Source organism: Lithobates pipiens, unplaced genomic scaffold (assembly GCF_037356315.1).
Source record: "Lithobates pipiens isolate NorthernLeopardFrog02 unplaced genomic scaffold, aLitPip1_a1.2 Scaffold_8, whole genome shotgun sequence".
Taxonomy (NCBI): domain Eukaryota; kingdom Metazoa; phylum Chordata; class Amphibia; order Anura; family Ranidae; genus Lithobates; species Lithobates pipiens.
In genome coordinates, this window is record NW_027507903.1 from 540,167,730 (window position 1) to 540,188,950 (window position 21,221).

General features: G+C 44.1%; 1 protein-coding gene across 2 annotated transcripts in view; it reads left to right on the forward strand.

The window, feature by feature from the left end:
* Positions 1-20,961, forward strand: part of IDO2 (indoleamine 2,3-dioxygenase 2) — a 110,310-nt gene extending 89,349 nt beyond the window's left edge. For both annotated transcript variants that reach the window (XM_077469706.1, XM_077469707.1), the window contains 2 exons: positions 18,481-18,629; positions 19,968-20,961. In XM_077469706.1, the coding sequence (XP_077325832.1) occupies positions 18,481-18,629; positions 19,968-20,326 (508 nt within the window). In that variant the 3' untranslated portion in view covers positions 20,327-20,961. The remainder of the gene's footprint in view (positions 1-18,480; positions 18,630-19,967) is intronic.
* Positions 20,962-21,221: the final 260 nt, after the last annotated feature.

Consider the following 21,221-nt stretch of genomic DNA (forward strand, 5'->3'; position numbering starts at 1 on the left):
AACAGGCTTAGAAGGACCAATAAGGGGGCTTTTGGTTAAGCCAACCCTTTTATTATAAAAGGAGGCGTACAGAGCATCCACAATGCCAGTGAATTAGAAGCTACTGCAGGGAAAGCATAGGAATGTCTGACACATTGCACAAGGTAAAATTAGTCGTTAGGAAACTCTAATTACTTTTGATTGCGAGCCCTTTTGGGCAATCAGCCCCTGTGCTGCTTTTTATTAATTGCTGGGGGCTTCTCTTCTTTCATCTTATTTTATGCTTGATTGGACCAGCTTGGTCACTAAAATCTGGAGTTAGGCTGTAACCACCCAGAAAGATTACTGTGTTCAAGGATTCCGACAGCTCTTATGCCCCGTACACACGTTCCGATTATCGGACCACAAAAGTCGCTTTCGGACGGATCGGTCGATAATCTGATCGTTAGTACGCAGCTTTCGACAGCCGATCACGACAGTCCGTCCAACCAAATCCGAAGGGACAAACAGGAAAACTTTGGTCGAACGACAGCCCATCGTACGACAATCGTGTAGTCAGTACAGTATGCGTCCGATAAAAGTCGTTCGACAAACACCACGCATGATCAGAAACACAAAAATAAACCAGATGGACACACGAGTCACACGTATTTGACATCATTTAAAATACGTAGCTACGCACGACGGAAGATTTTGCCAGAATCGTACGACAGAAATCTTACACACATTTTGCACTGTTGTATTCGATCTTAGTTGTATGCAACAAAATACGAACGATCGGTCTTACGATAATCGGAACGTGTGTACGGGGCATTAGGCTTGCTTTATGACAAGGAGCGGTCTTCAAGTTTCTTGGTACATGTTTCTGAGAATCTTTTGTGGTCAGTTAACGTACATGCCATTGGAAAAAATCTCAGAAACATTTACATTTTCTTAGGCTGCTCAGGAAGGTCTAGGGCACAAAATATTAGAGACCTTTTTTCGGTCTTCAATTGAGAGCATATTAATGTACTGTGTCTTTATATGGTACCCAGCTGCACTGTAGTGGATAGGAACACTCTTCAGAAAGTAATTCATTTTTACTGCACAGAAAATAGTGGATTGTAAGCTTCCATCTTTAGCAGAAATGTATCATTCCCATTCTCTTGGCTGAGCAGAGAAGATAAGGAGTGATTCATCTCATCCCGGTTATCACTTATTTGAGCTGCTGCCTTCTGACAGATGTTACAGGAATATCAAAACCAGAACAAATAGGTACACAAAGAGCTTTTTACTACGGGCAATAAAAGCAGTAAATGGGAAGCTAATTCAAACTAGGCAGCATATGGTTAGGGATAATGTTTTTCTTCTATTTTACAGGATGTTGTGTTATTTTTGTGAGTGTTTTTATGAATATGTGTGTGAAGTTTGATTGTGTGGGAGTTTTCCTCCTTTTTGGTAATTTCGTTGTGGATTTTGACAATAAATGACAATAAATCTGATCTTAAATCTTAAATCACAACCATTGTGTAGCACTGCGAAACAGAAATACATAGAAGCAAGGATTTGAAAACATTTATATACACCTTAGTGTAATGACCTCAGTAGGTCTTCAAATCCAGAACCCCAAGTGCAGATATCTCCCCAATGAAGTCCCCAAGAGATATAACAAACTGTCAGTTGGTTTAAAGTGGTTGTAAACCCAGATGAAAAAAAAAATCTTCAAGACAAAGTCATAATGAGCTATGCATCACATACTAGCTCATTATGAAATACTTACCTTAGAACGATGCTGTTGCAGCGGTCCCGGCACACCACTGTCACTGGCGACATGTCGTCTCGTACCAAGCGTGCCGTTTCTTCAGTGCGCATGTGCCGACGTCATCAGTGAATATTTCCTAAATTATGCATGTTATGTGAAATTCACGGCACCTACAGGTACCTTACCTGTAGATAAAAGGGTTTACAAGCACTTTAACTCTTCAGTATCTACCAAAGCTTCAAAAATCAGGTTGGAGTAGACTGACATTTTAGACCATCTTCCACAATTCTGGCCTGGAAGTCACTGCTGAATTTCAGACCCCAGTAATTGTATACACCTTGGTTGTATGCACTTATTTTGAAATTTGCATCTCTTAAAAGGTAATTTAAATGTTTTGAACATACCACAGTTTTAGGAGGTGAGAAGAATAATTAAAGCGGAACAATACTGTATCTGAGCAACACAAACCAAAAATGCTATTGAAATAATTTTTAATATTCAAAGCAAACTCACCCATCCATCCATGTCTCCATGCTTTATTTTGTTGAGAAATCACTTTGAAAAAGGCCCCTTAGCATTTTTAGCTTTTAGTGTCCTGAAGACTCCTGGGATGTGTGACATAATTTGCCTAGGCCTGGAAGCCAAAAAGTAACTGAAGAAATGTAAACATAAACAGTAAATATGACATACTTTCCTATCTATTTACTAATAGGAATGGGCGAACTATTCAACCTGAGCACAAGCTTGGTTTTTCGGGGGGAACAGCTATCAATATGCGGTGTTCGCAGCAAATTCGAAAGCCACGGAACCCTGTTAAAGTCTATTGGACACTAACATAAAAAAAAACAAAAATGCTCATTTTAAAGGCTTCTATGCAAGTTATTGCCATAAAAAGTGTTTGGGGACCCGGGTCCTGCCCCAGGAAACATATATCAATGCAAAAAAAGTTTTAAGAACAGCCGTTTTTTCGGGAACAGTGATTTTATTAATGCTTAACCACTTCAATACAGGGCATTTTCACCCCCTTCCTGCCCAGGCCAATTTTAAGCGTTGTAACAATTTGCATGACAATTGCGTGATCATGCAACACTGTACCCCCCACAAATAGAGCTTTCTTTTGGTGGTATTTGATCACCTCTGCGGTTTTTATTTTTTGCGTTATAAACAAAAGAATAGCGACAAGTTTGAAAAAAAAAACACTAATATATATCCCATTTATATCCCATTTAAAAAAATATAGGTTTTCTCAGTTTAGGCCGATATGTATTCTTCTACATATTTTTGGTAAAAAAAATTGCAACAAGTGTATATTGATTGGTTTGCTCAAAAGTTATAGCGCCTACAAAATAGGGGTCATTGCAATACTTTTTCTCACACGGTATTTGCGCAGCGGTCTTACAAGCACACTTTTTTGGGAAAAAAATGCACTTTTTTGAATAAAAAAATAAGACAGCAGTAAAGTTAGCCCAATTTTTTTTTTTTTGCCCAGTGGTTGTGGGGGTCTGCGGGTGGGGGGCTTATCGCAATCTGGAAGCCCCTTTGTACCCCCAGATCCCAGCACCCCTATTTGAATTGGTAACGCCCTACCAATTCACAAAAAAAGTGTCAAAAATAGTAAAAATGACAAGAGACACTTTGAGACAAGTCCTTTATTAAAAAATAAAAATGTCCCGCGATGTAAATCCATCTAATGCTGCCGGACGGACCAAAGAAAGGAAAAAAATGCTGCAACAGCTCCACCTCCATGGGAGTGATGCTTCTTCTCGATGACAGCTGTTATTTACAGAGAGTGGGGACACTTGGTGATGTAAATGGGTGATCCCATCTTCCTCTGACTTCACGTGGCATCAGAGGGGACGGAGTCACCTGTTTACATCACCATGTTGCCCCGCCCTCAGCTATATAACAGCTGTCATTGAGAAGAAGTATCACTCGGCGGGGGCTGCTTTTTTTTTCTTTCTTCAGTCAGTTGGATGGCGTGAGATGGATTTAAATCACCGAACATTTTTATTTTTTAATAAAGGACTTGTCCCAAAGTGTCTCTTGTAATTTTTACTATTTTTGACACTTTTTTTTGTGAACTGGTAGGGCGTTACCACATGGGGGGCGGGATCTGGGGGTCCAAAGGGGGCTTCCCTATTCCGATAAGCACCCGAGCAAGGGTTGTGGGGATGAAGCCCTTGTCCTCATCAACATGGGAACAAGGTGCTTTGGGGGTGTCTCCAAAGCACCCTCTCATGTTGAGGGCATGCGGCCTGCTATGGTTCAGGAGGGGGTCCCTCTTTTCCTGTGGTCTGCCAGGTTGTGTGCTTGGACCAGGGTCTGGTATATATTTTAGGGGAACCCCTACACCATTTTTATTATTAATTTGTGGTCCCCCTTAATAACAGCCGCAAGCAGTTTCAAATTACGTTTTTTCCTTTAGAAATGTCATTTTGCTATGGTATTATTCTAAACACGGGAAAACTGCGCCACTTTACAGGCATATTAAAGACATATAACTTGCATATAAGCTTTTAAAATTAACACTTTTGTTTTTTACATTTCGTGTCCCATAGACTTTAACAGTGTTCGTCTAAACTTTTTTCTGGGGCAAACTGAACCGGGGGATGGTGTGTGTTCGTCTCATCCTTATTTACTAATGTTACTGCACAAGAATTAGGCCCTGTTCACATCTAGACTTCCCAGATCATGGGCGGAATTGCCACAGTTCTGCCCACAATCCCGAATTGCCGGGAATCATTGGACGCACTCGCAATCCCCCTGTCACTTCCAATGGCACCCTGATCGCGGCACGATTTTGCCACGATTGTCACCCGATGAATCAAGGTAAAGTCACATAAACAGAATTGTGTGATGCCTGAAGCCCAAAAGAAGTTCCGGAACGGAGCCTTAAAAATAGTCAATGTTGATAGAGGGAGTGAAGTTCCGCTTTCATTTTGAATTATGTCCCCATGCATGATTAATACTGACTGAAGTTATATAAGCATATTTTCCCAGAGCACAACTTCCTTTAATGATCAAATACATCTGGAAGATCATTTCACATTTAAAGCTTTGCTCATTATTTAATTATTTTCTGTCTTGTCCTAGTCTAGATACAATTGTTAATATTAACAACTATCTGGAGAGTATCATACTGTCTGCCAAGTGACTTGCAGTGTCTTCATGTTTTAGTGCTCACTGGTCAGGTCATAAAAATGGAAATCCAAATGTTAGCTGTGGATTGCTCCCTAATACCTGTCATCTTTCTGCTATTGTGCACTGGCCTCTATGAGGAACTACATCCGAGTCATGATAACATTTACTTGAATCAAACCTTTCCTGAGAGACACATGTCTTGCATATTCCCTCCTGTAGATGGTAGTTACCTGGCTTTTTCACCGACCCTCTTGGTTCATTAAAGCAGTAGCAAAGTCGTTTTTTATTGAAAAAAATGGGTCCCCTGGCAGCTTTAAAGCCCCATACACACAATCAGATTTTCTGATGATTTTTGTCTTCAGATTTATCAAAACCATATAATATGAGGTTAAACCTTAGGAGTTTCAATTTGTATACAATCAGGCAGGCCCTTGTACTACATGGTTTTGGTAAATCTGAAGACAAAAATCAGCAGAAAATCTGATAGTGTGTATGGGGCTTAAAGAGGAAGTAAACCCTTATCAGTTGACTTCCTCTTTCATTCCCTGTAAAGGCAAAGCATAATGGACTACTATGCATCGCATAGTAGTCCATTATGTGTCACTTACCTGACACAGGAGCCAGCAAAGTCACCGCTGTCCCCTGTAGTTCCATCTTCTTGGTGGGTCTCCGTGGGTCTCGCTGGTCCGGCGCTGTGATTCGCCGGAGCAGCGATGACGTCACTCCCGCGCATGCTCACGGGAGCCGAGACTCGCGGCATTGCCGTCATTGACGATGCCCCGCTCAGTGCGCCTGCGCGTCGCTGTCTATGGCGCATGCAGAGGAAATGTCCCTACGCACGCCACGGCAAAAATGGGTGTGGCCAAATGATTAAGAGCATGAGGGGCTTATTGGGTGTGGTAAACAAAACCTGGACTTCATGCTTTGATTGCTGTACCACAAGCAAGAGTCTCACAGACACAAACCCCAGTGCAATCATTTAAAAAAAAAGAAAAAAAAATCTCCATTAGAAATGGTTTTGCACTCACTATGAAAGAGTGTATTACACAAAGTGTGGAAGCATTCTGGGGTGCGTTTCATATAGAGTGCGAGGTTCAGGAATGCATTACGTACCGAGTGCGAGTTTCAGGAATGCGTCACGTACAGAGTATGAGGCTCAAGAGTGCGTCTCATACAGAGTGAGGTTTAGGAATGCATTACTTACAGAGTGTGAGGTTCAGGAATGCGTTATGTACAGAGTGCGAGGTTCAGAAATGCGTTACGTACAGAGTGAGAGGTTCAGAAATGCGTTACGTACACAGCGCGAGGTTCAGGGATGCATTACGTACAGAGTGAGGTTCAGGAATGCATTACGTACGGTGTGTGAGGTTCAGGAATGTGTTACGTACAGAGTGCGAGGTTCAGAAGTGCGAGATTCAGGAGTGCGTTACATACAGAGTGCGAGGTTCATGAATGCGTTACGTACGGTGTTTGAGGTTCAGGAATGCGCTACGTACAGAGTGCAAGGTTCAGGAATGCATTACGTACAGAGTGCGAGGTTCAGAAGTGCGAGATTCAGGAGTGTATTACATAAAGAGTACGAGATTCAGGAATGTGTTACGTACAGAGTGCGAGGTTCAGGAGTGCGTTATGTACAGATTGCGAGGATCAGGAGTGCGTAATGTACAGAGTGTGAGGTTCGGGAGTGCGTAACGTACAGAGTGCGAGGTTAAGGAGTGTGTTACATACAGAGTGCCAGGTTCCGGAGCGCGTTACGTACAGAGTGTGAGGTTCAGGAGTGCGTTACGTACAGAGTGCCAGGTTAAGGAATGAGTTACATACAGAGTGCGAGGTTCAGAAATACGTTACGAACAGAGTTCGAGGTTCAAGAGTGCATTATGTACAGAGTGCGAGGTTCAGAAATACTTTACGTAAAGAGTGCGAGGTTCAGGAATGTATTACGTACAGAGTGCGAGGTTCAGGAATGTGTTGTATAGAGTGTGAAGTTCAGGAGTGCGTTACGTACAGAGTGTGAGGTTCAGGAGTGCGAGATTCAGGAATGCATTAGATACAGAGTGCGAGGTTCAGAAATACGTTACGTACAGAGTGCGAAGTTCAGAAATGCGTTACGTACAGAGTATGAGGTTCAGGAACGTGTTGTATAGATTTATAGAGTGAAAAGTTCAGGAGTGTGTTATGTACAGAGTGCGACGTTCAGGAGTGCATTATGTTTTACAGTCCCTTGCCTACAGGAACTTCTAATTTCCCTGTAACACAGGATATGCTCTGAGTTGTAGTTCCCCTGTCGTTATGGTTATGTTGGCAGTTTCTGTTCCTGTCACCCTTTACCCTGTTGGTTGCTGTAGTCCCCCTGTCACTCAGGCCATGCTAGGGGTTGTAGTCTCCCCATAACTCAGTAAATGCTGGGAGTTGTAGTCCCCCTGTCATTATGGTCATGCTTGGAGTTTTAGCCACTCACTCTGTGCAGCTCCCTCTTGGTCTCCCCAGCCTTGGTGACTCACAGCATACTCCACTGCCCGCACCTGGTGTTCACAGCCTGCAGGTGAGGATCCGGCTTCGCACCACGGGGGCCCCGCCGCAACTCTACTCTTTGCCCCTTCTGGGGGCCCCAGCAGCCACCCAACTTCACCAGACCACACATGTCACCACTGCTCTATGGTGGGCGGAGTCAGGAGGTGAGGGGCCAGGGTGCTGCTCTGTGGTGGGCGGAGTCAGGAGGGGCTGGGTACCATTCTCTGGTGAACAGATCCAGGAGGAGGGGCCGGGTCATGCTCTGTGGTGGGCGCAGTAAGCCCCTGTACACACGGTCGGACATTCTGCCAACCAAATCTGTTGGATTTTGTCTGAAACTGTTGCATACACACGGTCGGACGAAGTTGTCGGAAAATCCGATCGTTCAGAACGTGATGACGTTATTTCGTTACAATGGGACTACGTTCAGGCTAGTAGCCAATAGCTTTGGTGTAGGAATTTGATCTGAGCATGCGTGGCACTTTGTCCAATCAAAATTCTCTACACATGAACGGAGTATGTCTGATCGGACCAGTTTGTCGGAAAATATTTCCAACAAGTTGGAAAATTGGGTCCGACGGATATTCCGACGGAAACAGTCCGATGCATACCACACACAGTTGGATTATCCGACAAAACGGTCCGATAGGACACATTCCGTCGGAATCTCCGACCGTGTGTACAAGGGCTAAGGGGGAGGGGCTGGGTGCCGCCCGGCGGTGGGTGGAGTTGGGAGGAGGGGCCAGGTGCCGCTCTGTGGTGGGGGAGTCAGGAGAGGGGGCAGGGTGCCTCTTACTGGTGGGCAGGGTCAGGGAGGAGCAGGGTGGCGCTCTGATTGTGGGGTGGAGTCAGGAGGCTGAAAGCACATATCGGCCCACCCATCCCCAACATCAGAGGCTAAATTTGGCAGCTGCGCTTTCCCTCATTGCACCCTTACCCCCTGTCACGTTGCCCATCAATGCCTGGTTTTCTCACCAATCCCTGGCTGTGCTAGATGTTACAGCACTGCGGCAGGTCCTGCTCTGCTGTTAGCATAATAGAGTAATGCGGGACAAAGCCCATGTACTTCAGGACCGCGGGACAAAGGTGAAAATGTGGGACAGTCCCATCCAATCTGGGACTGTTGGGAGGTATGTGACAGACTTACCTACAAACAGAAACTTCCAGCAATGCGGCAGCTTCCATCTTCGCCTGGACTTTCTTCCTGGTTTGGTATCTTCAGCCACTTGAATGGGTGACAGCACTTCTGCGCATGCAGAACAGACTCAGTAAGATCATATTACGCACTGACAGGCGGGGTAGATTTATGACAGAAGAGACCTCTAGGGTCTCTACTGTTATAAAGACCCCTCCTGTCAGTGATTTTTCTTTCTTTTTTTTACCAAAAAGAGTTTTATTAACCTCTTCAGCTCCGGAAGGTTTTACCCTCCTTCATGACCAGGCAATTTTTTGCGATACGGCCCTGTGCTGCTTTAACTGACAATTGCGCAGTCTCACAATGCTGTACCAAAAATAAAATTGAGCTTCCTTATGATGGTATTTGATTACCTCTGTGGTTTCTATTTTTGCGCTGTAAACAAAAAAGACCATTCATTTTGAAAAAAAAAACAAAAACAAAACAAAAGCAAATTTTTACTTTCGGCTATAAAACAGATCCAATAAAAAAATTTAAAAATCAAATTTCTTCATCAATTTAGTCCAATATGTATTCTGCTACATGTTTTGGGTAAAAAAAATCCTAATAAGCGTGTATTGATTAGTTTGCGCAAAAGTTATAGCGTTTACAAACTATGGGATAGCTTAATGGCCTTTTTTTTTTTTTTTACTAGTAATGGCAGCGATCAGCAATTTTTAGCAGGACTGTGACATTGCGGTGGGCAAATCAGTACACTGATAAAGTCATCCCTCTGCTCTTCCCTCATCAGTATGTTCTGTCAGGAGAAGTGCACTCAGTACAGCATGATTGGCTCCTAATTCTACCCCTTCTATTACACTATCTGACTGACTACAGGAAACTGATATCAAGACAGATTCAGGCAATGTACATATATAACTAAGCATTAAGTGGAGTTCCACCCACTTTTACAACTTTTTCTTTAAAAGAATGACAACTCCTCCACCACTCAATTTTTTTTATATATTTTTTTTTCCTTACTTACCTTTTATTAAGTATAGCCGCGTACACACGTAGCCGTCTGTCCGACGTACTTAGTCTGGCGGACGTCCGCCAAACTGTCGGTCGGAATTTTCGAATGGGCTACTTGCCCACACACGGCACTTTTTCAGCGGACTAATACGGCGTACTAAGTCCGCCGTACTTTCGAAATGAACGGACTCGCCCACACACGCGGAGGAAAGTCCGCTCATTTTGAGCGGGTCTCCAGGTAGGCGGGGCCCGCGAAGGAGACGTCGCTGGCCCCGCCGCCTGGTATGGACTTAAAGGGGAACCCCCAACGCCGAAAAAAATCAGCGTGGGGGTCCCCCCTAAGTCCACAACAGACCCTTGTCCGAGCACGCTACCCGGCCGGCCAGGAAAGGGGGGCGAGCGAGCCCCCCCCTCCTTAGCCGTACCAGGCCGCGTGCCCTCCTCATGGGGGGTGCCTTGGGGAAGGGGGGGGCGGCCCCCCCACCCCAAAGCACCTTGTCCCCATGTTGATGAGGACAAGGGCCTCTTCCCAACAACCCTGGCCGTTGGTTGTCGGGGTCTGCGGGCGGGGGCTTATCGGAATCCGGGAGCCCCCTTTAATAAGGGGGCCCCCGGATACCGGCCCCCCACCCTGTGGGAATGAGTATGGAGTACAATGTACCCCTACCCATTCATCTGTAAAATAAAAGTACAAAAAACAACAACACACGAGATACAAATACTTTATTACACAGCTCCGGGGGTCTTCCGTCTTCGGGGGACTCCTCCGCTATCTTCTTGTAGCTCTTTTGCTAGCGGAGGAGTCCGGCTTTCTTCCTCGCCGCTGGCCTCTTCTCCCGACTTCGGGGGTCTTGTCCCCCTCTTCGGTTCTTCTGCCGGGCCACCGCACCTTCTTATAGCTCTTTTACAGGCGGTGGCCCGGTCTTCTGTCGCCGCTGCCGCCTTCCGTTCTTCTTCTTCTTCTTCTTCTCCTTCTTCTCCTGGAGATGTTGACTCGACGCTCTCTCCGGCCACAATGCCAGGGACGCGCTGCGCGGCCACTTATATAGGGACAAGGGGCGGTGTCACATGGCTTTATGTCACATGGGTTGGTGTCACATGGTGACCCCGCCCCTTACGATGTCACAGTCCCCATGTGACATCAACCCATGTGACCAACCCATGTGACATAAAGCCATTTGACACCGCCCCTTGTCCCTATATAAGTGGCCGCGCAGCGCGTCCCTGGCATTGTGGCCGGAGAGAGTGTCGAGTCAACATCTCCAGGAGAAGAAGGAGAAGAAGAAGAAGAACGGAAGGCGGCAGCGGCGACAGAAGACCGGGCCACCGCCTGTAAAAGAGCTATAAGAAGGCGCGGTGGCCCGGCAGAAGAACCGAAGAGGGGGACAAGACCCCCGAAGTCGGGAGAAGAGGCCGGCGGCGAGGAAGAAAGCCGGACTCCTCCGCTAGCAAAAGAGCTACAAGAAGATAGCGGAGGAGTCCGGCGAGAAGACCCCCGAAGAGGGAAGACCCCCCGGAGCTGTGCAATAAAGTATTTTATCTCGTGTGTTGTGTTTTTTTTGTACTTTTATTTTACAGGTGAATGGGTAGGGGTACATTGTACTCCATACTCATTCACATAGGGTGGGGGGCCGGTATCCGTGGGCCCCCTTATTAAAGGGGGCTCCCGGATTCCGATAAGCCCCCCGCCCGCAGACCCCGACAACCAACGGCCAGGGTTGTCGGGAAGAGGCCCTTGTCCTCATCAACATGGGGACAAGGTGCTTTGGGGTGAGGGGGGCCATACCAGGCGGCGGGGCCAGCGACGTCTCCTTCGCGGGCCCCGCCTACCTGGAGACCCGCTCGAAATGAGCAGACTTTTCTCCGGGCGGGAAAAGTCCGCTCATTTCAAAAGTACGGCGGACTGGCATACACACAGCCGGATTGTCCGCCGAAATGCGAGTACGGCGGGCAGATTGTTGTGCAAACCAAAATTCTTAGTACTCCGGACTGCACGCTGAAAAAGTCCGCTGAAGCCCACACACGAGCGGATTGTCCGTTGAAATGTGTTTCAACGGACTAAGTACGTCATACAGTTTGATCGTGTGGACGCGGCATATCTTGTGTACTTCTGCCCCAGCATCACCACAGCCCAGTGCGTCAAGTCCTCTTCTCCCCTGCTGCCTTCTGGGACCTTAGTGTGTCCCAGAAGATGACGGGGCCATTCAGGAAGCGCCGCACAATTTGCTCATGCGCAGTAGGAAACGGGCAGTGAAGCTTGAAGGCTCCACTGCCGGTTTCCCTTAGTTGGTATGGCAGCGCCTGCACCCGATCCGATGAATGGATCGGCCTCGGGGGCCGACATGGTGGGCTCCCTGGACAGGTAAGTGTCCTTATTAAAAGTCAGCAGCTGTAGTGTTTGTAGCTGCTGACTTTTAAAAAAAAATAATTTGCAGCTGGAACTCCTCTTTAATAATATTGTCTGGTGTCCAGCTTTATATTGTCTATGGACATCAGAGACTCTTCACTAGATGCAGTCTTTTATATAGATATATTGTGATGTTGTACACTATTCCACCACCAATAACTAATTTATTGCAGGGACAGAAACCATAAGGATCCCGTTGGACTGCAGTGCCAAGCAAGGCAGCAGCCTGGAACCTTTTAATATAAGAAGCAGGGCCATAAATAATTTTTTGTTCGGAGGGGGGTTCAGCAGCAGGTACAAAGTAAAAGTCATTTTAAATAAAACAAATTGCACTAAATTCATAAAGACTGGAAAAAGGAAAAATGTATTGCTTATAGTAAGCAATCTTCAGACACCCCAAACCCCCCCCCCCCACCCTTATCTACGTCCAAGATTAGAAGGAATGCTTTTCTGATAGTCAGCAACATGTGTGGTTAGTTGTATGCCTCCCATAGCAGCCATTCTGCCCTAGGCCATGGTATATGCTGGCTGTGCAGAAGTTCAGCCTCAGTTGATAGGATTGCAGGAAATTCGACTTGTAACTCTGTACAGACATCCGGAGAAAGTAGTGAGCCAATCGCATAAGCAGGAAATAAGATTTCTGTGGTGGTCTGTGCACAAATGGGGCACAAAATACTTAGTAGGCATATTTCAGGAAGCAAGATCTGAATTTTTTACGTTTTAGATAATTACTAGACATGTGCATTCATGCAGAATCCGAAAAAAAACAAAAAATCCGACATAAACAAATGCTTTATTTACGTTTTCGTTGTGACAACAGTTTGATATAGATAGGAGATTCGACATAACGCCGACAATAACAATCTGTGTCTATCTAACCTGTGTTCGAATGTGCCTAACCTTAGCTCTATTAGTCCAGGATTATTCTACATAGAATTCGATATAGAAAGAAAAGATTCCTGCTGGAATTGGGTGGGGGAAATAAAATAAAAATATTGATGATGATGGTTGTTATTGGCTGATTGTAACCAAAGAGGAGGAGCAGTAAAATAGATAGAACTAAGTACACACGTACAGCCAACTTTCACTTTCACTTACGATTGCTAGCAGAGAGAGACATACACACTGAATCATTTCAGAAGACAGTCAATCTTAGCTGGTCTGTTTGTCAGAGAACCTAAATTATTTAGCAATTAAGCATAAGCACAGCAGCAGAACAATAGTGAAGCAAGCTACAGTTCAACTTAACTTTTTCATAAAAATCTGCTGCTATTGTGTTAGTGTTGTGAACTTGATAGTGATACTAGTGTTGCTAGTGTTGTGATAGCCTCAGAGGTTGCCAGTTAGGGATGAGCTTCGAGTTCGAGTCGAACTCATGTTCGACTCGAACATTGCCTGTTCGCCTGTTCAGCGAACAGTGAACAATTTGGGCTGTTCGTGGCAAATTCGAAAAGCCGGGAACACCCTATACAAGTCTATGGGAGAAATCTAAAGTGCTAATTTTAAAGGGTAATATGCAGGTTACTGTCCTAAAAAGTGTTTGGGGACCCGGTTCCTGCCCCAGGGGACATGGATCAATGCAAAAAAAAGTTTTAAAAACTGCAGTTTTTCAGGAGCAGTGATTTTAATAATGATTAAAGTGAAACAATAAAAGTGTAATATTCCTTTAAATGTGGTACCTGGGGGGTGTCTGTAGTATGCCTGTGAAGGGGCGCATGTTTCTGGTGCTTAGAACTGTCCCTGCACAAAGTGTCATTTGTGCAGGAAAAAAAGTCTTTTAAAATCACTTGCGGCTATATTGTCGGCTCCCGTAATACAGAGAACACTCATTGAGTGCTCTCTGTATTAGCCGACAATTCATTCATTCATTGATAAAAAAAAAAAAAAGCGCGGGGGTTACCCTAAATTCAATTACCAGGCCCTTCAGGTCTGATATGGATATTAAGGGGAACCCCGTGTCAAATTTAAAAAAAAAATAGACGTGGGGATCCCCCTAAATATCCATACCAGACCCTTCAGGTCTGGTATGGATATTAAGGGGAACCCGCATCAAATTTAAAAAAAAATTTACGTGGGGGTCCCCCTAAAAATCCATACCAGACCCTTTATCCGAGCACGCAACGCAGGAAAAGAGGGGGGGCACAAGAGAGTGGCCCCCCTCCTGAACCGTACCAGGCCACATGCCCTCAACATTGGGAGGATGCTTTGGGGGTCTGTGACCCCTCAAAGCACCATGTCCCCATGTTGATGGGGACAAGGGCCTCATCCCCACAACCCTGAGCGGTGGTTGTGGGGCTCTGCGGGCGGGGGGCTTATCAGAATCTGGAAGCCCCCTTTAACAAGGGGACCACTAGATCCCGCCCCCCCTGTTTGAAATGGTAAGGGGGTACAAAAGTACCCCTACTATTTCACAAAGAAAGTGTAAAAATGGTTAAATAAGACAAACACACTTTTGAAAAATTCCTTTATTAAAAATAAAAAAAAAATAAAAAAAAGATTCCAGCGGTGGTAATCCACTCTTGCTATCCAGCGATGGATGATCATATCCAGCGACGGGGGATCTCTCAGTCCAGCGCTGTCCATACATCCGTCTTCTGTCTCCACTCCGGAGACACTGCGGGTATCCCAGCGCTGACGTTTCTTATATTAGGAGGGCGGGGCCACCCATCACCTGACCCCGCCCCCTCTGACGCTGGTGAGGGGAGCCAGGGGTTCCCCAGCGATGTATGGGTGACCCCGCCCCCTCTGATGTAACGGAAACCTGCGTTACATCAGAGGGGGCGAGGTCACCCATACGTCACTGGGGAACCCCTGGCTTCCCTCACCAGCGTCAGAGGGGGTGGGGTCAGGTGATGGGTGGCCCCGCCCTCCTAATATAAGAAATGTCAGTGCTGGGATCCCCGCAGTGTCTCCGGAGTGGAGACAGAAGACGGATGTATGGACAGCGCTGGACTGAGAGATCCCCCGTCGCTGGATATGATCATGCATCGCTGGATAGCAAGAGTGGATTACCACCGCTGGAATCTTTTTTTTATTTTTTTTATTTTTAATAAAGGAATTTTTCAAAAGTGTGTTTGTCTTATTTAACCATTTTTACACTTTCTTTGTGAAATGGTAGGGGTACTTTTGTACCCCCTTACCATTTCAAACAGAGGGGGCCGGGATCTGGGGGTCCCCTTGTTAAAGGGGGCTTCCAGATTCTGATAAGCCCCCCGCCCGCAGACCCCCACAACCACCGCTCAGGGTTGTGGGGATGAGGCCCTTGCCCCCATCCCAATGTTGAGGGCATGTGGCCTGGTACGGTTCAGGAGGGAGGGGGGGCGCTCTCTCGCCCCCCCCCTCTTTTCCACGCGCGTTGGCCAGGTTGCGTGCTCGGATAAAGGGTCTGGTATGGATTTTTAGGGGGACCCCACGTCAATTTTTTTTATATGATGCGGGGTTCCCCTTAATATCCATACCAGACCTGAAGGGTCTGGTATGGATATTTAGGGGGACCCCCACGTCTATTTTTTTTCTAATTTGACACGGGGTTCCCCTTAATATCCATAGCAGACCTGAAGGGCCTGGTAATTGAATTTAGGGGAACCTCCACGCTTTTTTTTTTTTTTTTATCAATGAATGAATGAATTGTCGGCTAATACAGAGAGCACTCATTGAGTGTTCTCTGTATTATGGGAGCCGACAATATAGCCGCAAGTGATTTTAAAAGACTTTTTTTCCTGCACAAATGACACTTTGTGCAGGGACAGTTCTAAGCACCAGAAACATGCGCCCCTTCACAGGCATACTACAGACACTCCCCAGGTACCACATTTAAAGGAATATTACACTTTTATTGTTTCACTTTAATCATTATTAAAATCACTGCTCCTGAAAAAACGGCCATTTTTAAAACTTTTTTTTGCATTGATCCATGTCCCCTAGGGCAGGACCCAGGTCCCCAAACATTTTTTAGGGCAGTAACTTGCATATTAGCCTTTAAAATTAGCACTTTAGATTGTGAAGGTTCGAGTCCCATAGACTTTAATAGGGTTCTAAAGTTCACACGAAGTTTAGGTCTGTTCGCAGGTTCTGGTGCAAACCGAACAGGGGGGTGTTCGGCTCATCCCTACTGCCAGTGTTGTGGGAGGGGGGTTATTATTATAGATTCTCTATTATAGATTGAGATTCTATATAGATTCTATATACCCTAACTTGTTACCTGTCTGATCAGTGATCACTATCACCAGTCCATTTTCTGTTTGAATTATATACATTCAACATGAACGACAAAGATTCGACAAAGCAGCGAAAAACATACAAACGTCGAATCTTTGGCTTATGGTGTCTGTCGAAAGTTCTAAGAAGATTAGACGGAGCAGCTAAACTATACGGAGTCATACAGTTTAGCTGCTCTGTCAAATCTTCTTTGAACATTCGACAGACACCATAAGCCTTCAATGACAGATTCGACCTTAATTATTTTGGATTTTCAGACTAATGCAATTTTTAACGAAAAACGAAATAAAAACGAATTTCGGGAGTAACTGAATAAATGTATTTTTCGGACGAAAACGAAATTCCGAAACAAAATATTTCAGTGTGCACATGTCTAATAATTACAGCATCTGCAATCTGCAGATTGAAATGGGAAGGCATTTTAAACTCCAACTCCACATTTCCAGGGCTCCCAGTAGTAAATTTCCTACTAAAAAAAAATTAAAAGTTAGCAGCTACTAATACTGCAGCTGCTGGCTTTTAATAATCGGACACTTACCTGTCCAGAGTCCAGCGATGCGGGGGAATGAAGCCCCACTCATCTTCCCTTCCTCTCTGTGGCACAGGCATTGTCACTGTGGGCGCCCGGCTGTGGCTTCACAGCTGGGCACACACTGCGCATGCTCAAGCTGCGCTGTGACTGGCCGGGCAATCATCTGGGATCTGTGACATGTCCCAGATGATTGCCGAGAGGGAGGGGGGAGAGGTGAACATATTTCCAGCGCCGCGGTGCCTCAGGAGGAAGTGGGAGCTGGAACCCTCTAAAAAGAGGGCTTCCGTCCCCCCCCCCCCCAAAAAACATTACATGCCAAATATGGCATGTCAAGGGGTCACCTTCCCTTAAAGTGGAAATTCCATTTTTGAGTGGAACTCCGCTTTAAGGCTTCTAATCCAATTATTTTGTACTTCTGTCAAAGCTGGAAGACACCTACCCGGATAATCTAAATTAACTCTATTACATGCAGTTAGACCGCAAACATATCCTTCAAGGTGCAGCACCTATTCTTCACCCAGGCTAGTGTCCACTCTGCACCTAACCTAACACACGCTTCTCAACTAGCTATTCAGTTATTTATCCCCTTTGCTCTTCTCTTCAGCTTTAAGACTTTGTTTTCCATGATATTTTTAACTGCCTTCTCCCTTTTTCCCCCGGAAAATTCAATTAATTTTGGAAACATTCTAAATATTCCCCTGGGGCCCTACAAACATGTAACCCTTAAACCTCAGAACTCAGTGCACTATGTTTGTGCAGGAGGCCACTGTCTAAATAGGGCAAGAGGAACAAATTGACATCTGCATACATTTATTTGCGTTAGGATGTCGTACGCTGAATTATTTTTGTAGACTGGTGTATAGGCTGCTAAAAATCAGCACATTGTATGGTTTGCCAGGTTAGTTCCTAGTTTCTATTGCTGTTAATATCAAGTGCCTATGTTTTCAGGACACCTTTGTCTTAAAAAGATATGTATGTTATAGACATCACACGCCTTGTGCCGCTCCCCCACTGGCACGCCCACAAAACATTTGCCAGTGAATCTCCCTTCTATCACAGCCGCTGAATTTTTTTTTTTTTATTAACCGCTAAAATGTTAAACTTTTTTACATTCATTTGGTTTATTCTTTTAGATTTTAGTGTTACATTTAAAAATGGCACAATTTAAAAGAATGCCTTTATTTTATTTGTAAATAACTTTGTACAAGAATTGTAATTTTAGCATAATTTAAAAATGAGAAGAATTATAGAATAAAATATTTACTTTTTATTTTCATTTACAATTTTTATTTATTGTAACAAACACTGATTGGATTAGAAATAAGCACATTTGTATTAGGTAATGGGCCTGAATAAAAAGGCCCATAGCAGAAATGTAAAAACTGTTTTGGTCTACAAGGGGTATTCATGTACGAGAGCGGAAGTGGTTAATAAGCATGTCTTGGGATTGTCCCATTCTGTATACACCCCTGATTTTCAGTGATAAATTATCCACGTCTATAACCCTTTAACACAGAAACCTCCTGGAAACAAATAGGTTGTACCCACTGAGAGGCACTCTGAAAGCCTTGCTCAGGCTTAAAAAGGGTCATGGGAATATGAAATTGCTTTGCTGAATGGCAATGTTATTCTTCACTAAATCATCCCACTTGTTGCTTAGAGTTGCTTTTGATCTAGCAGTTATTATGCTTCTCTATGGAAATTAGCATAATCCCTGAATGTACCCCTAAATGTATGGGGTTCATGTATTGCTAAATAAAATAGCTATTCATTTGTTTGTGATTTTTTTATTTTTATTTTTATAGCTGGAAGGATAACCCCAACATGCCAGAAGGTCTGATCTATGAAGGTGTGTCAGAGAAGCCTCTTCACTTCTCAGGGGGCAGTGCAGCACAGAGTACAATCTATCATGCTTTTGATGAACTACTGGGAATTCAACATAGGCCTGACAGCTGTAAGTCTGAGGGTTTTACCGTTGGTCTCAATGCTGGCCTGATTGCTATAGAAAATGTATACAAGGGAACACATTTTTTATTGAAACCATTTTAGAGATTTTTTTTTCTACATTTACATTATATTATATTATATTACAATTACATCACACACGCCTTTCCATAAGGATTCTTCACCCAAATCATATAGAATATATAGTATAGAAATGTTCCCATCATGGCAATTGAGATAAAGAATGCATGTATATACACCTTGGCTCATATAAATTGGGAAACCTGTCTATACACGGACATGAACTTTAATGGCATCCCAGTCTTAGTCCGTAGGGTTCAATAACGAGTTGGCCCACCCTGTGCAGCTTCAGCTCTTCTGAGAAGGCTGTCCACAAGGTTTAAAAGTGTGTCTATGGGAAGGTTCGACCATTCTTCCAGAAGGGCAATCATAAGGTCAGATACTGATGTTGTCGAGAAACCTGGCTTGCAGTCTCCGTTCTAATTCATCCCAAAGGTGTTCTATCGGGTTCAGGTAAAGTTCCTCGAACCCTGAACTCGCTCATCCATCATTTATGGACCTTGCTTTGTGCACTGGTGCACAGTCATGTTGGAACAGGAAGGGGCCATCCCCAAAGCGTTCCCACAAAGAAATTGTTTAAAATGTCTTGGTATGCTGTTGCCTTCGGGGGGTATTTGAGATGTATACTTTGTAGTGTATTTACCTTTAATGGAATCATTAGTCTTTTTGACATTTTACTTAGTAAATGTTTGTTGAATACAGTGTTCTTTGCACATGGCATTAAACAGCAAATGTATGCCTGGGCTAGCTATCATTGAGCTTTTAGGATTGAGCTAGCAGCATGCCCATCTACTGCAAGGATACTTTCTTTCATCATGGAAATCACTTGTAATTTCTTCCCCTGACCATAATTCTATTTTGCACACCCTTTTTTCCAGACACTTCATGAAACACATGTACTGTGGAGAAATTATGTTTAGGACTGTTGGCAATATAACAGTTAATTTTTGGTTTTTTTAACAAAGGTGCATTTTTCCTTTCTGTCCTTTTTATATTTATTTTGCGCTTCCCTTTTTAAGAATCTCAACTTAAAGTAAAATACTATATAAAGTACTTTGTGGGCCGAGAAAAGCCTGGCCATGAAATTTTAACAGGGAAAAAAAAAAAGTATCATGTACAATACTCAATTGTGTTATTACAAGTGCACTAAGATGGCTACAATTACCCTAAGATCTGTCTGTTAGGGTAGAAAAATATTCCAGTGTGTTTGGCCTACTTTTAATTTAAGTTCTGTTTTAAACTTTCTTTCTTTATCTCTCTTCAATAGCGGACTTTCTCCTGAAGATGCGCCATTACATGCCACCAGCTCATGTGGGCTTCATTAAATGGGTTCAAGAGGCTCCTAAGCTCCCTGCCTATGTACTGAAGTGTGAGGACACGGCTCTTCTCTCTATTTTCAATCAGTGTATCTCTGCGCTTTCTGAGCTCCGCTCCTTCCATATCCGTATTGTCTCCAAATATGTGACCACAGCTGGAATCCGGGCCAGGATGAAGAAAAACGAAGTTGTAAATCACGAAGAACAGGAAAGGGGCACTGGTGGATCCCATGTTATGACCTTCCTGAAAAGTGTCCGAGACACCTGCAAAGAGGGAACACTGAAGCACAGTATACCTGGAGACCACTAATATCCTGATCTAATCTCCACCAGTGACTTATACAAATGAAAATTCCTTTTAGAGTATATGGAAATGCTAGGACCTCTGTCAGCTTTTTATTGCTTCGCTTTGTCTGCCTGAATTGCCACATGCATGAACGATGAACTGAGACACATGGATTCTAAACAAAGGATGAGAGTCGAGTTAATGTATTGGACTTCATCTGATATTTTTTCCTGCTTAAATATTGTAGATGAATCAATCGTTAAAAAAGAGTATTCCCTGCTTCTATACTCAGAATAACAATTCTATGTAGCATCCAATTTCTTTTAAAAATCTGAGAAAAGGGAGTGAGTTATGATGTGGCCACATTTATTTTCTTTTCATATTTTATTCATCTTTAGGAGGGCAGTCTTAATCCTAAAGATTAGTGATGGTTGCTATTGATTTTTTATTTTTCTTTCTCACTTGCTTGTTTCGTAATTAAGGGAGTTCGACTCTGCTTTACTATATGTGATTATGGAATTGTTTTTGATATATCTTAGAGATATTTTAGGTATTGGGATCCTTGATTGCTATGTATTCTGTGTGTTACAAGTATGTAATTATATTTGTATATTCATTGTGTATTTGTAAAAATGCTAATAAATAGTTATAGAAAAATAGGGCAGTCTTGGGAATGAGTTGATTCATTTTTGCATATAAAGTGTGGGAGTAGTATGTCGTTGAAAGATGTGTAGTATCTGACAGTTAGGCCATCCAGGCCTGGGCTTTTTCCCATTCTCAATTGTTTTAGGGCAGCTATGGTTTTGGCCAACAAGATAGGATGGTTCAGGTCTGTAGTTTCCACCCTTGTAAGGGGTGTGCGGCTGTACTGATTCAGGAAGTCGAGGATGGCCTCATTTCTGCCCGGTGCCTGTCCAGT